Here is an 11,188-nt window from a genome sequence, read left to right on the forward strand (position 1 = left end):
GTCTTTCGGGCGATAAGAACTTATGAATGAAGAACTTATAATCTTGTCTTAAGCTAATACAGCGCTACACCCTAAAAAATGACCTAGGCTTCAGCTCTGACCTTAATTTAAGGATTATTGCACTGTTAATACACTGTTAATAGTACATATATGATCCTAAAAATGTGCTTAGCATGTTTAAGAAAACATGTTTCTATACTTATTTTAATCAATTTAGTCTTTAAACCTTATTTGTCCGATAGATAAGGTCTCTTTTGATAAGCCATCCCATAAGCAGCGTATTTGAAAAAGCAAAGCGAGATCATTTAAATTTTAGCATCGGAGCAATACAGAGCGCTTGACTTGTTAGTGAGACCCCAAATTAAATTAAAACGCCACCGAAGGAAAAGTCTTATCAGGAACCAGAATATATATAACAAGACAAGGCAGACATTACTGACCTTTCAATTTCCAGGTTATGGAGCTCAAATCACAGGCCTGGATGAAATGCATGCTTGTCTTTATCCTGGTCATGATGGTGACCTTTGTAGGGTCCTTACGCACAGATGAGGAGTTTGCACTAAAAGAAAAGAAAATATTAAAAATCGAGCGCTTTTTGCAAAGAGAAAGAGAGCAGATAGTTGAGTTTGAAAAATCGGGCAGTGAGAAGGTGAGTTTAACCTATTTAAAATCAATTGGTTTTACTAACTAATCAACGGATTTAAGTACATACGCATTTCGGCGTCTGCCGTGGATCCAGAAAGCTATTTGGGGAAATTGTTTCGGATGTTTTATAGAAAATACATAGATTTTCACCTGGACAAACTATCAAGAGATTATAAAACCTTGCTAGACTATACCACTCGAACTACACATTCAGTATTGCTTGAAAGTTTTGCAAAGCAACAATTCTTAAGACGAAACCCAGGTAAAAGTTTCAATTTCCATTTCCAAACTACTTTTTTGTATAGAGGCGATAGTTTCATAGCGAGTCTGGCGAATGACAATCAGGTAACATCAATTAATAAGCTCCTCGATCTTTTTTATCGAACGCATATAATTTTCTCTTTAGCTGAACCCCAATATAACCTGCCGAGCTCGGCATTCTCCCCAGCAATTCCTCTACATGTTCTATACGCTAAGCGTGCTGTACGCTGCAAAGGAACACGCCTTGATTCAGTGGTCCACTTTGTACCTTTATAAGTCGTCAAACTGGACTTACGCCTTCTATGCAAAAGAAGCTAGGAGAAATTACGATATGTGGCTACAAGGTGCGCAGAGTGCGATAGAGGGCCCTATAGTCACAGCGGATCGCAAGGTTTGGCGCTGCGATCCGGAGGATCACAAGCTGGGGGAGACCTACGAGAGGGTCACCCGCCTCTTGCAAGGATACATCACTAACGAGGTGGATCTCAGCAAGGACGAGACTTGCTTCAACGAGTGTGCCGACTACAAGTTCACCAGAGATGAGGGCTACACCGAAAGTCCTTTCTCCCCCACCCATTCCCGGTGCTCTGGTAACGTGCATGACTGCCGCTACATGGAGTCCGAGATGAGGGTGTGTGAGGCGGATGAGGGCTCCGACAGGCGGTACCAGTTCATCCAGTACGAGAGCGGCCTGGTGCACGGCCAAAAGGACGTTTGCAGCTATAGCTTTCCCCAAGTAGAAAGCTGGCGTCGCTGGATCTTCTGGAGATGCAGCTACTGCCTGTGCCTGTGCGATGATACCAGCGATCAGTCGGATCGCTTCTTCAGCCTAAGATCTGTGGAGTCCGATGTGGCGAGAAACAGGTGAGCTTCCAGATACACTTTATATGATATAACATACCTTTATTCTACAGGGTCGTGACGGGCCTGCGATTCGTGAAGCGCAACCGCATTTTCCACCTGCAGATACAGGAGGGTAAGCTCTTGCCACACGGAGTCGTCAACAATACCGAATGGAAGCCAGTGGACGAGTTCGAAGTCGCCGGAAAGGGAGTGTGGAAGGACATAGACTACCACCAGCTGAGCTATGAAAGCCGTTCCATTGACCTGGATGAGGTGAAAGTGGACAACAATTCTGTGGTCACCGGACTGCGTTTCCAAATGGTTGGAAACCATCTTAACTTACAGGCTCGGTTCAGCGAGATCGACTTTGAAAGCGGCCAGTTAAGGGGGGACAGCTTCTGGAAGTCAGGTGGCACCGATCAACCCAGGTGATTTTCCTCCTCTAAAACACTCGATATTTGTCTCTAACTTCATTTTTTTAGGCAAAAATTGCTTCTTGAGAATCCCGACGTTCCCACGCGATCCAACTCCACGATACCTCTTTCAAGCGATAACCAGTACATTGATTTTACTCATTCCGGATTCAAAGATGATGCTGCCCAGTCCACAGTGCCCTTCATCGACATCCAGGAAGTAACCTCGGACGAACCGGTACCGCTCTCGGGAATCGGTATATATTACAAGGGTCTACGTGGCTATGGTGGCTTCCTGGCTCCCAAACTTATAACATACGACTACTCGCCCTACGTTAAAGTGCCCACGTGGGCGTCGACGAATTTGCCTTATGAAGAACCGTCATCTGATGAAAATATATCGTCAGAAGAAGTAACACCATTAGATGATTTATTTTCAAAGATATCAGATCAAAGTGATGAAGAAGACTTATTTTCAGCTGAAAGGAAAGAAAATGGGCAGTCAGAATATGATGATGGGGATTACTATACTGAATAACATTAAATTTCCTTGCTAATGTTCAAGAAAACAAAAAAAAATGTGTCACAAAATCAAATAACAATACAAATTTCTGGAGTGTATTTTTCAATTTGTTCTACCCCACTCAATTTTTTTATTAATAATAAAAACATATGTTTCCTGTTAATATTTCGGTATATTTTGTTTTATTAGTATTAAAGTTTACTATTATTTTTGCCTAATAACCAGTCACAAAACCGGTCTCCAAACTTTGTAGGCTCGGGGGTACAACAGAAGTCGTTCGTAACGCATTATCGTAGGTAAATATCAACATTTTCGTCTCAGAGTGAATTTGGATAAAGTAGTACAAATTTTTAAACTATAAAATCCTCCAGTCCTTGTGTCAGCTGCCTTGGGTGGTGATGATAATCATACGATATGTTCGGGGTCCTCAACTCAACTCTAACGCTAAGGTTTTTAATGTTACACGATAATAATAAATATGTAATAAATACTTTTGAAAAGCATAAACAAATTGCACGCTCGTAATAATTGCCACTAAATGAATAATACGAAAACAAATACCGATACAAGTCCAGCCCGAATGTGCTCAACAAAAGAATTGTCTTAAAATTAGGCAAACTGATTGCATGGAATGATGTCTCCGTAATTGACTGACCAACTGACTGAACCAGCTCGCGGTCACTCCTCTCCCATCCACTTTGTGCACGACCTGCTTCCTATTCGACTTTAAACGTACAAATCTTATGCAACCATGCATGTTGTGTGTGGTTTGTGTTTAGTAACAAATTGTTGAAGTAATAGTAGTTGCGGTCCCTCACAGCGTTGGCATGTTCCGTCGATGTCCGTTGCTGGAACCACTGGCCTCCGCCTCCTGCTGAGCCTTCTGTTTGGCACGACGAGCCTTTTGGCGCGTATGCTCGATCTGGAAGTCCTCGACGCGCAGATTGAGTCGCATCATATTGTTAATGATGAATTCCTCCTCCACAATGTGCTCCTCGGGGGACCGCAGCACGGCCAACGTCTCGCAGAGGCCAGTGCACGTTTTTCTCACCTTGTGCCGACTCAGCGAGGCTCCGATGATGACCAGGGCCACCTTAAAGATGACCCGAATGCCTTCGGCTAGGAAACAGTCCCAAACGCGCAGCAGCGTCTCCCAGGGCAGAGTGCGCGTCATGGCACACAGGAACCAGTCGGTCATGTAGAGCAGCGGCTCCACTTTGTGCTTTTGCAAGTGCCGGTAGACGGGTGGGCACGTCTTCTTCAGCAGGCCCTCCATGATGCCCGCATCGTTCTGGATTACCTCCAAGCCGGGTATGAAATAGTCCTGCAGATATCTGCGGAAAATAAGCCACATTAGTACCTCAAGAATAAGAATGACGATTTCAACTGAACCTACACATCGCACACGCTGACGAACACCCAGAAGGCGTCCTCCGCGGGCAGATGCATCAATAGAAAAGCCGCTATCGGTGCCTGCGCCTGGCAGAAACCCACTTTGGGATTATATATCGAGTAAGCCTTTAGCACATTAAAGAGTTCGATCTGTCCGACCTTCTGCTCGTCGAGAAACATTTCGTGGAAGGGAAACTGGCGATGCTTGTCTTTCTTGATTTCTTCGATTGTCGTGGGGTTTCCGGGCTTCTCCAGCAGCTCGTAATACACATTGGGGTTCTTTTTCTTCAGCAGATACGCCCCCGATAAATAGAACCAGGCCTTGGGCCGCACCGACTTGGGTATACCCTTGCGACAGCGATCTCGGATCTGTATAAAGTAAGACCAGATTAGAAATAAGTTTACATGTGAATATAAAATTTTATATTATATTTTGTGTACTCACCTTTTTGTAGTTTTTGGACATGTAAATGGACCAGTGTTCTATCATGTAGAGCCACTTTTTCTCCCGCGCTATGATCTGTGCCTTGGACAGCGGCTCCTTGGGCTTGTCGGAGCGCTGGAAACCGCCGTAGAAGCCATTTCGGTCCGGGCAGCTGGAGACGGTCGAGCAGAGGGAGATGGTGTCCAGGGATCGCGGTGCCGTGGCCATCGCCAAAGCCAGCTCTCCGGGGCAATCAGCAGTGAACTGAAAACACAAATCGTTACACGATCAGTTTGTGTGTACGCCCACTAACAGCACCCACTAATTGTGTATGCAAATTCCCTGGTACAGAGCAGAGATATAGATAAACAGCCGGGGGAGAGCCGCTCGGTACTTGGATAACAACAAGTGCGCAATTAGGTGCACTACTTCTCTGCCTCGCTGGGGGAAATTAATTTGTTGATGTCCCACATTATTTTTTCGGCAATCTCGCACCGTTATCGTTATCAGTATGAAGTTGGTTAACATAAATTTAGGCTATTTCGGGGTGATAACTACTAATTGACAATGAAATATGATGGGCTCAGGGTCGCACCTCATCTTCATGGATCAGTTCTAGTCGGCTGAGACTACAGCTCAGCTGCGAAAGATACAGAAGAGGCATTTTCCACCAACTGAGGGGAAATCTAATTCGTTCACTTGGTAATATTACAGCCAAGAGGGTCGTAAACAGCTGTTGATTGGTCCCTAATCGGACATAATCGCTGAGACGCGGTAATTACTCATCAGTCGACGGTGGCCCATGGAATGGGACAGTGAAAGTTCTACTATCCACTCGATTCTCCCATGTCTAATGACAATGGGACACGGGCCGTCGCCGGAGGCACTTCTACTTCCACATGCACCGCCGGATGCTCGAGTTGGCTTAATGAGCGACTCACTTCACTTCAGCGGCGGCCACAAAAACAACAACTAATTGAGGCAACTGTGTCTGCGCCAGAACAAGTGGCTGAATAATTGCAATGGCAAGACAACAGAAGCCAGAAATCAGTGCTACACATTTGGGGAACCCAGATTTGGAATACCCTTAAATCATGTTTGGCGCGATTATATCATATATCACTTGAATATTAAATATACTTTGGTTAGAAAAAACACTTCAAGATAATCTGAGGTAGCATAAAGACGATTATATTTTTAAATTTCATATTATATTATTGTGTTAGTTGGGTAAATCGTATCAAGACAAAGCAGATTGGAGTAAAATAAAATCTTAAATGAATTCATTTCTTTGTAAAAGATCTATTTACTAGTTATTTAAGTTTAGAAAAATTATAGTGCTTATTTTTAGAGGATCTGAATAGTAAGATCGTTTTAATGGAAGCTGAGATAACCAAGTGGTTTACAAATCTTACCAAATTTTATAACAAAAATAATTGGTTGAGAATTTGGTATTGTAATGTGTTCAAAATTATCATGCCCCCTAAAAAACAGGGTGTGAATGCGCTATGCAAAAGGAGGATCTGTATGGTAAGATCGTTTTAATGGAAGATGAGATTACCATGTGGTTTACAAGATCTTACCAAATTTTTTAACTTAAATAATTTGTTAGGAATGTGGTATTGTAATATGTACGAAACTATCATACCCCCCAAAAACAGGGTGTGAATCGAGCGACAGGGGAAGAGCTGTGCACGTACACGAATGCAGTTTGGCAAGGCGTCGATATATCCGACAAACGGCGACCTTCGAGGCCCACCGATCGAGGAACCCTTATCTGCCCCCGCTCCACCGAGTGATATAAAAACAAGATCGCGAACCTCGGCGGCGGCGCGTCACCTCAGCGGGTGGGCGCTTGGCGGTGGGTGGTGGGGGCTGGTTGGCGACTAAACTATTTTGGCCCATTCGTTTCTTAACTGACAATTGGGCTGCCATTTTGCCTACGCGCTCCAAAATGAGTAAAGCGCGGCGCTAGTGTGTGTGTGCGAGTGTGCACAATACAGGGCAATTGTTGTTATTAACAGGGAACCCTTCCCACACCGCCCGCCCCCACACTCACATGTAAACTTGTGCCTCACCTCTGGCTATGCTGTTCTCGCTGCTGTTGTTGTTGCTGCTGCTGCCTCCGCTGGTATTGTTGCTTCCGTGGAATGCGCAATAGCCGTAACTTATACCTCACGTTGTTTTCGGGTTTATTTTTGATGGGAACTTCCAGCACACACTTGCGCCAGCACAAATGCGTTGGATTTTATTGTGAAAACATAATTTCCGCAGAGCTTTTTGTTTATTTTCTATGCAAAATAAGGGAGAGCGAGCTTGGGATGGCACTTACGGCTATCGATAATTGGGGGCCAGTGACGAGGTGGCAACGCTGGTGGTGGGGCCGATCTAGCTATTTTCCCGCCACATCATTGTCAGCTTTTTTAGGCTATTCTGCTGAATGCCCCAGCAGCAGAAATGTTTAAAGACTATGGAGTCCAAAGGCTGCACTTCACGATCCCATAACTTGAGTTATTCGAATCCGATTTGGACGAGGGATACCTCTATGAGTTTGTGGATGAATTCTCTAATAATCTACATTGAAATATTTAATTTTTAAGAGGGTCGAAATTTTAGCACATTTTCATGTTGGATTTTTCCGACTTTCCAATGGGTTTCAGTATGGGGACCCAAAACTGTACTTCCAGATCCCATAACTTGAGTTATTCGAATCCGATTTTGACGTGAGATACCTCTATGAGTTCGTGGTTGAATTCCCTAAAATTCTACATCAAAATATTTAGTTTTTAAGAGGTTCGAAATTTTAGCACATTTTCATGTCTAATTTTTCCGTCTTTCCAATGAGTTTTAGTATGGGGACCCAAAACTGTTCTTCCGGATTCCATAACTTGAGTTATTCGAATCGGATTTTGACGTGGGATACCTCTATGAGTTTGTGCATGAATTCTCTAATAATCTACATTTAAATATTTAGTTTTTAAGAGGGTCGAAATTTTAGCCCATTTTCATGTTGGATTTTTCCGACTTTCCAATGGGTTTCAGTATGGGGACCCAAAACTGTACTTCCAGATCCCATAACTTGAGTTATTCGAATCCGATTTTGACGTGAGATACCTCTATGAGTTCGTGGTTGAATTCCCTAAAATTCTACATCAAAATATTTAGTTTTTAAGAGGTTCGAAATTTTAGCACATTTTCATGTCTAATTTTTCCGTCTTTCCAATGAGTTTTAGTATGGGGACCCAAAACTGTACTTCCAGATCCCATAACTTGAGTTATTCGAAGCCGATTTTGACGTGAGATACCTCTATGAGTTCGTGGTTGAATTCCCTAAAATTCTACATCAAAATATTTAGTTTTTAAGAGGTTCAAAATTTTAGCCCATTTTCATGTCTAATTTTTCCGACTTTCCAATGGGTTTCAGTATGGGGACCCAAAACTGTACTTCCAGATCCCATAACTTGAGTTATTCGAATCCGATTTTGACGTGAGATACCTCTATGAGTTCGTGGTTGAATTCCCTATAATTCTGCATAAAAATATTTAGTTTTTAAGAGGGTCGAAATTGTAGCCCATTTTCATGTTGGATTTTTCCGACTTTCTAATGGGTTTCAGTATGGGGACCCAAAACTGTACTTCCAGATCCCATAACTCGAGTTATTCGAATACGATTTGGACGTGGGATACCTCTATGAGTTTGTGAATGAATTCTCTTATATTCTACATTTAAATATTTAGTTTTTAAGAGGTTCGAAATTTTAGCCCATTTTCATGTCTGATTTTTCCGTCTTTCCAATGGGTTTCAGTACGGGGTCCAAAGGCTGCACTTCTAGATCCCATAACTTGAGTTATTCGATTCCAATTTTGACGTAGGATACCATTATGAGTTTGTAGTTGAATTCCCTACCTTTCTACTTTAAAATCTTACGTTTTCAGAGGGGCCAAACTGCTTTAAGTTATTTTAAATTTGATAAGCCCTTTATTTTTGTAAATAAGTACATAATGAACAGTAACTCATCCTGGTAGCTGGGACATCCACTTGGATCCCACTTTGTGCTGCGCCAGTCTCCACAAAAGCAGCCAAAGGAGTGGGAATACGTGAACCACCGTGAACTCAGCGAACCTGCAGAGGATTTCCCTCCATGGACCCACGCTGGTGACCCTATACAGAAGCACCAGCGACATAGAACTGCTCATGAGCAGCAGCCTCACGAAGATTTGTCGCTCGTGCGACGCAAGATTTCTGTAATTTCCCACCAGGACGCAGAGTACAAGTAGCCAGGGAAGGAGAAGCTTCATTACCATAACCAGGCCATAGGTCAGTGACAAATATCCGAAACAGGTTTCGTGCAGGATATCCAGGTAGTCATCAAAAGCAGGAAAGCTGCCAATAACGAAGAGGGAGTACCAGCTGTACACCAATATGTAATGGGCGGCTGTCTTCGGTCCAATGCTTTCGTTCCTCTCCAGCTTCATGCGCAGAGCCATCTGCAGTTCCATGGCCAGCATTTGGATGATCACCGATTCGTAGGAGGTGCAGGTCAGGGTATACAGTGTGCTCAGGTTGAAGAAGACTAGCTCGCTGGCCTGCAGACTTCGACGATTCCAGATGGCCAAATAGCCCGAATAGATCCAGGACACCATGTACGCGATCCAGGGATGCCAGCCGACCAGGATGAACTCGCAGGCTACAAGAAGAACGAGGATATTGCTCAGCCAGGTGAGGAGATTGAGGTACACTCCACAGGCCAAGGGCCGTAGGAGGGTAAGCAGGATGCTAAACATGAGAGCTCGGGGCTGTGAGCATCCCAGCGACTCCGGTAAAGCAGATACACCGGTGAGCCCAAGGAGCAGCAGAAGCCACAGGTAGAACTGCAGTCCCCGTTTCCGGAAGGCTTCTCTGTTGTTATAGCCTGCAAATCCGAGGTAACCCACTGCCAGGATGTAACGTCTATAAAAGGCACCCAAGCAAAATAGTATAAGTGTAGCGGAGGATATCAAGCTCTTTAGACACACCATCTTGGGTCTCTCGCCCAAAATCTTAAGGGTCACCTTCCAGTAGAGGGAAGGCGTTAGTAGGACTACCTGCACCATCAAAGGAATCCTTTCGAGCATCATAAAGATCACCAGCAGAGCAGTCAGCAATCGATGAAATCCTCTTGCGAAGACCAATTTTTCGGACGAGGTTACCTCTTGGATTTCCATTTGGTTCCTGCTCTTCCTTCCAACCGTTAGATGACATCGCAGGCAATATATCCAGCCGATTTCAGCCAAGCTCACTGCTATAACTAAAACTGTCCTATAGTAGTTCTTGAAGTAGTCCATTGCCTTGACCAGCACGGGCATAAAGTTGCAGCTATACTCCAGAAGAGCCTTGAAGCGATGCTGATCCTTAAGACCCAAGGAGTCTCTTAGAAAGCTGTCCATCATCTGGAAGTTTAGCCAAAAGGCCGGAATTCGCTTGGGATGAAGCTCCCTCAGCCGACGAGCCTGAGCCAGGAGCTGCCTGGCATTGGTCAACATGGCATTGGCCTCATAGCGCACACTGGCGTTGAGCATGCCCCTGGGCAGCATTCCACGGCTTTGGACTGGAGGTGGGACTCCCAGCAGGGCACTCATAAGAGCGGTGAGGTGCGGAGGATAAAGGACATGCAAAGGCAGCCTATAACCCGAATCGTTGGCTGGAAAGCTGCGTCCTGGCATGGACTTAATATGAGCCACTCCAGAACCCCAAAGAAAAAAAGGAGATTCAACTGCCAGACTGCAATCGCCTGAAAGTAAATATTCAAGTATTATATAAATGGGTATTACTAGGCTATTACCTATGAGTTACCTTCAATCGAATGCTTACTTTGCGTTTTTGGGTCCCCAAGATTGGAGGTAAACAAGTAAGCCGTTCTTCGGTCGGAAAAAGACTTCTCAAAATGCTCATACAGCTTCCACACATTTTCCTGAATCCGTTGAAGGCTTTCGCAGGATGGTTCCACCCCGGTCATGTGGATAAAGAACACGACTCCAGTGGCATTCCGAAACTGCCGAGACTCGCCGAAAAGAAAGCTCTTGACTGACCGACAGACGGCGTCTTCCAGCTCGGAGCAGGATTTCGTAACGTCTGCATCATAGGTTTGCAGCCTCATTGGCATGGGTCTATGGATCCTGGGAAAGCGTAAAAGTAGTTTCGCCGTGGTCCAAGCAAAACTCAGCTTAGACCTATCGAATATGGAGTCAATTGGGTCTGGTTTTCGCATCCAGCCACGAGCCACCCTTGCTGCATCCTCATTATAGCCGGAGAACAAGGAAATGTAGGGGGATAGCGGGTGGTATGTGGTCGTCTCCGGACGACTAATCCCCACTAGACCCTCGTGCAGGAACAGTTCCCGCAGCCGGGGCACATCTCTGCACCGGTTGCCCAGGAAGGTTTGAGCGGAAAGGCCATCCCTCACAAAAACCACCAGTCGATCGGCCGGCGGTGGCTCCTTCAACGGCTCCATTTTCTGCGGTTCCAAGTTGCCCGGAGATGTCGATCGAAGGTAAATGATCATCACTGACAGCAGCAGCAGCAGCTGGAGTAGCGCTAAACTCTTATACGATTCCAACATTATTTTAAATATACAATTGTACTTAATGTAGAGTTTCCTTTTCACATATGCAAAGGTTGCTATGATCAGAGTTCGGGAAAATATCTTA

General features: G+C 44.6%; 3 protein-coding genes across 4 annotated transcripts; 1 reads left to right on the plus strand and 2 right to left on the minus strand.

Moving 5' to 3' along the window:
* Positions 1-317: 317 nt before the first annotated feature.
* On the plus strand, positions 318-2,848 carry LOC108024375 (uncharacterized). Its single transcript, XM_017094279.3, has 6 exons — positions 318-344; positions 455-649; positions 706-990; positions 1,052-1,770; positions 1,821-2,177; positions 2,232-2,848. Exons 2-6 carry the CDS (start codon positions 458-460, stop codon positions 2,698-2,700), a joined length of 2,022 nt encoding a protein of 673 aa, XP_016949768.2. The 5' UTR covers positions 318-344; positions 455-457; the 3' UTR covers positions 2,701-2,848.
* Positions 2,838-6,845, minus strand: LOC108024813 (TBC1 domain family member whacked). The gene is made up of 4 exons (XM_017094937.3): positions 6,580-6,845; positions 4,523-4,765; positions 4,082-4,446; positions 2,838-4,019 (listed from the first exon to the last, which is right to left on the minus strand). Exons 2-4 carry the CDS (start codon positions 4,727-4,729, stop codon positions 3,500-3,502), a joined length of 1,092 nt encoding a protein of 363 aa, XP_016950426.1. The 5' UTR covers positions 4,730-4,765; positions 6,580-6,845; the 3' UTR covers positions 2,838-3,499.
* Positions 6,846-8,457: 1,612 nt separating this feature from the next.
* LOC108024410 (GPI ethanolamine phosphate transferase 1) lies at positions 8,458-11,133 on the minus strand. 2 transcript variants are annotated; one of them, XM_017094326.3, is made up of 2 exons: positions 10,353-11,133; positions 8,458-10,272 (listed from the first exon to the last, which is right to left on the minus strand). In XM_017094326.3, exons 1-2 carry the CDS (start codon positions 11,098-11,100, stop codon positions 8,516-8,518), a joined length of 2,505 nt encoding a protein of 834 aa, XP_016949815.1. In that variant the 5' UTR covers positions 11,101-11,133; the 3' UTR covers positions 8,458-8,515. The 2 variants fall into 2 exon arrangements, with proteins under 2 accessions (XP_016949815.1, XP_016949814.1); XM_017094325.3 differs by having other exon boundaries at positions 10,335-11,133.
* Between the last annotated feature and the right edge of the window lie 55 nt (positions 11,134-11,188).

This window comes from Drosophila biarmipes, chromosome 3R (genome assembly GCF_025231255.1).
Source record: "Drosophila biarmipes strain raj3 chromosome 3R, RU_DBia_V1.1, whole genome shotgun sequence".
Lineage (NCBI taxonomy): Eukaryota > Metazoa > Arthropoda > Insecta > Diptera > Drosophilidae > Drosophila > Drosophila biarmipes.

Coding starts and splice junctions, on each gene's coding strand:
- LOC108024375 (XM_017094279.3), top strand. CDS start 458: ATGGAGCTCAAATCACAGGCCTGGATGAAATGCATGCTTGTCTTTATC. Junction 650..705: donor AAAAATCGGGCAGTGAGAAG/GTGAGTTTAACC, acceptor AACGGATTTAAG/TACATACGCATTTCGGCGTC. Junction 2,178..2,231: donor GGTGGCACCGATCAACCCAG/GTGATTTTCCTC, acceptor TCATTTTTTTAG/GCAAAAATTGCTTCTTGAGA.
- LOC108024813 (XM_017094937.3), bottom strand. CDS start 4,729: ATGGCCACGGCACCGCGATCCCTGGACACCATCTCCCTCTGCTCGACC. Junction 4,447..4,522: donor TGTCCAAAAACTACAAAAAG/GTGAGTACACAA, acceptor TACTTTATACAG/ATCCGAGATCGCTGTCGCAA. Junction 4,020..4,081: donor TTCGTCAGCGTGTGCGATGT/GTAGGTTCAGTT, acceptor TATTTTCCGCAG/ATATCTGCAGGACTATTTCA.
- LOC108024410 (XM_017094325.3), bottom strand. CDS start 11,100: ATGTTGGAATCGTATAAGAGTTTAGCGCTACTCCAGCTGCTGCTGCTG. Junction 10,273..10,334: donor AAGTAAGCATTCGATTGAAG/GTAACTCATAGG, acceptor ATTTACTTTCAG/GCGATTGCAGTCTGGCAGTT.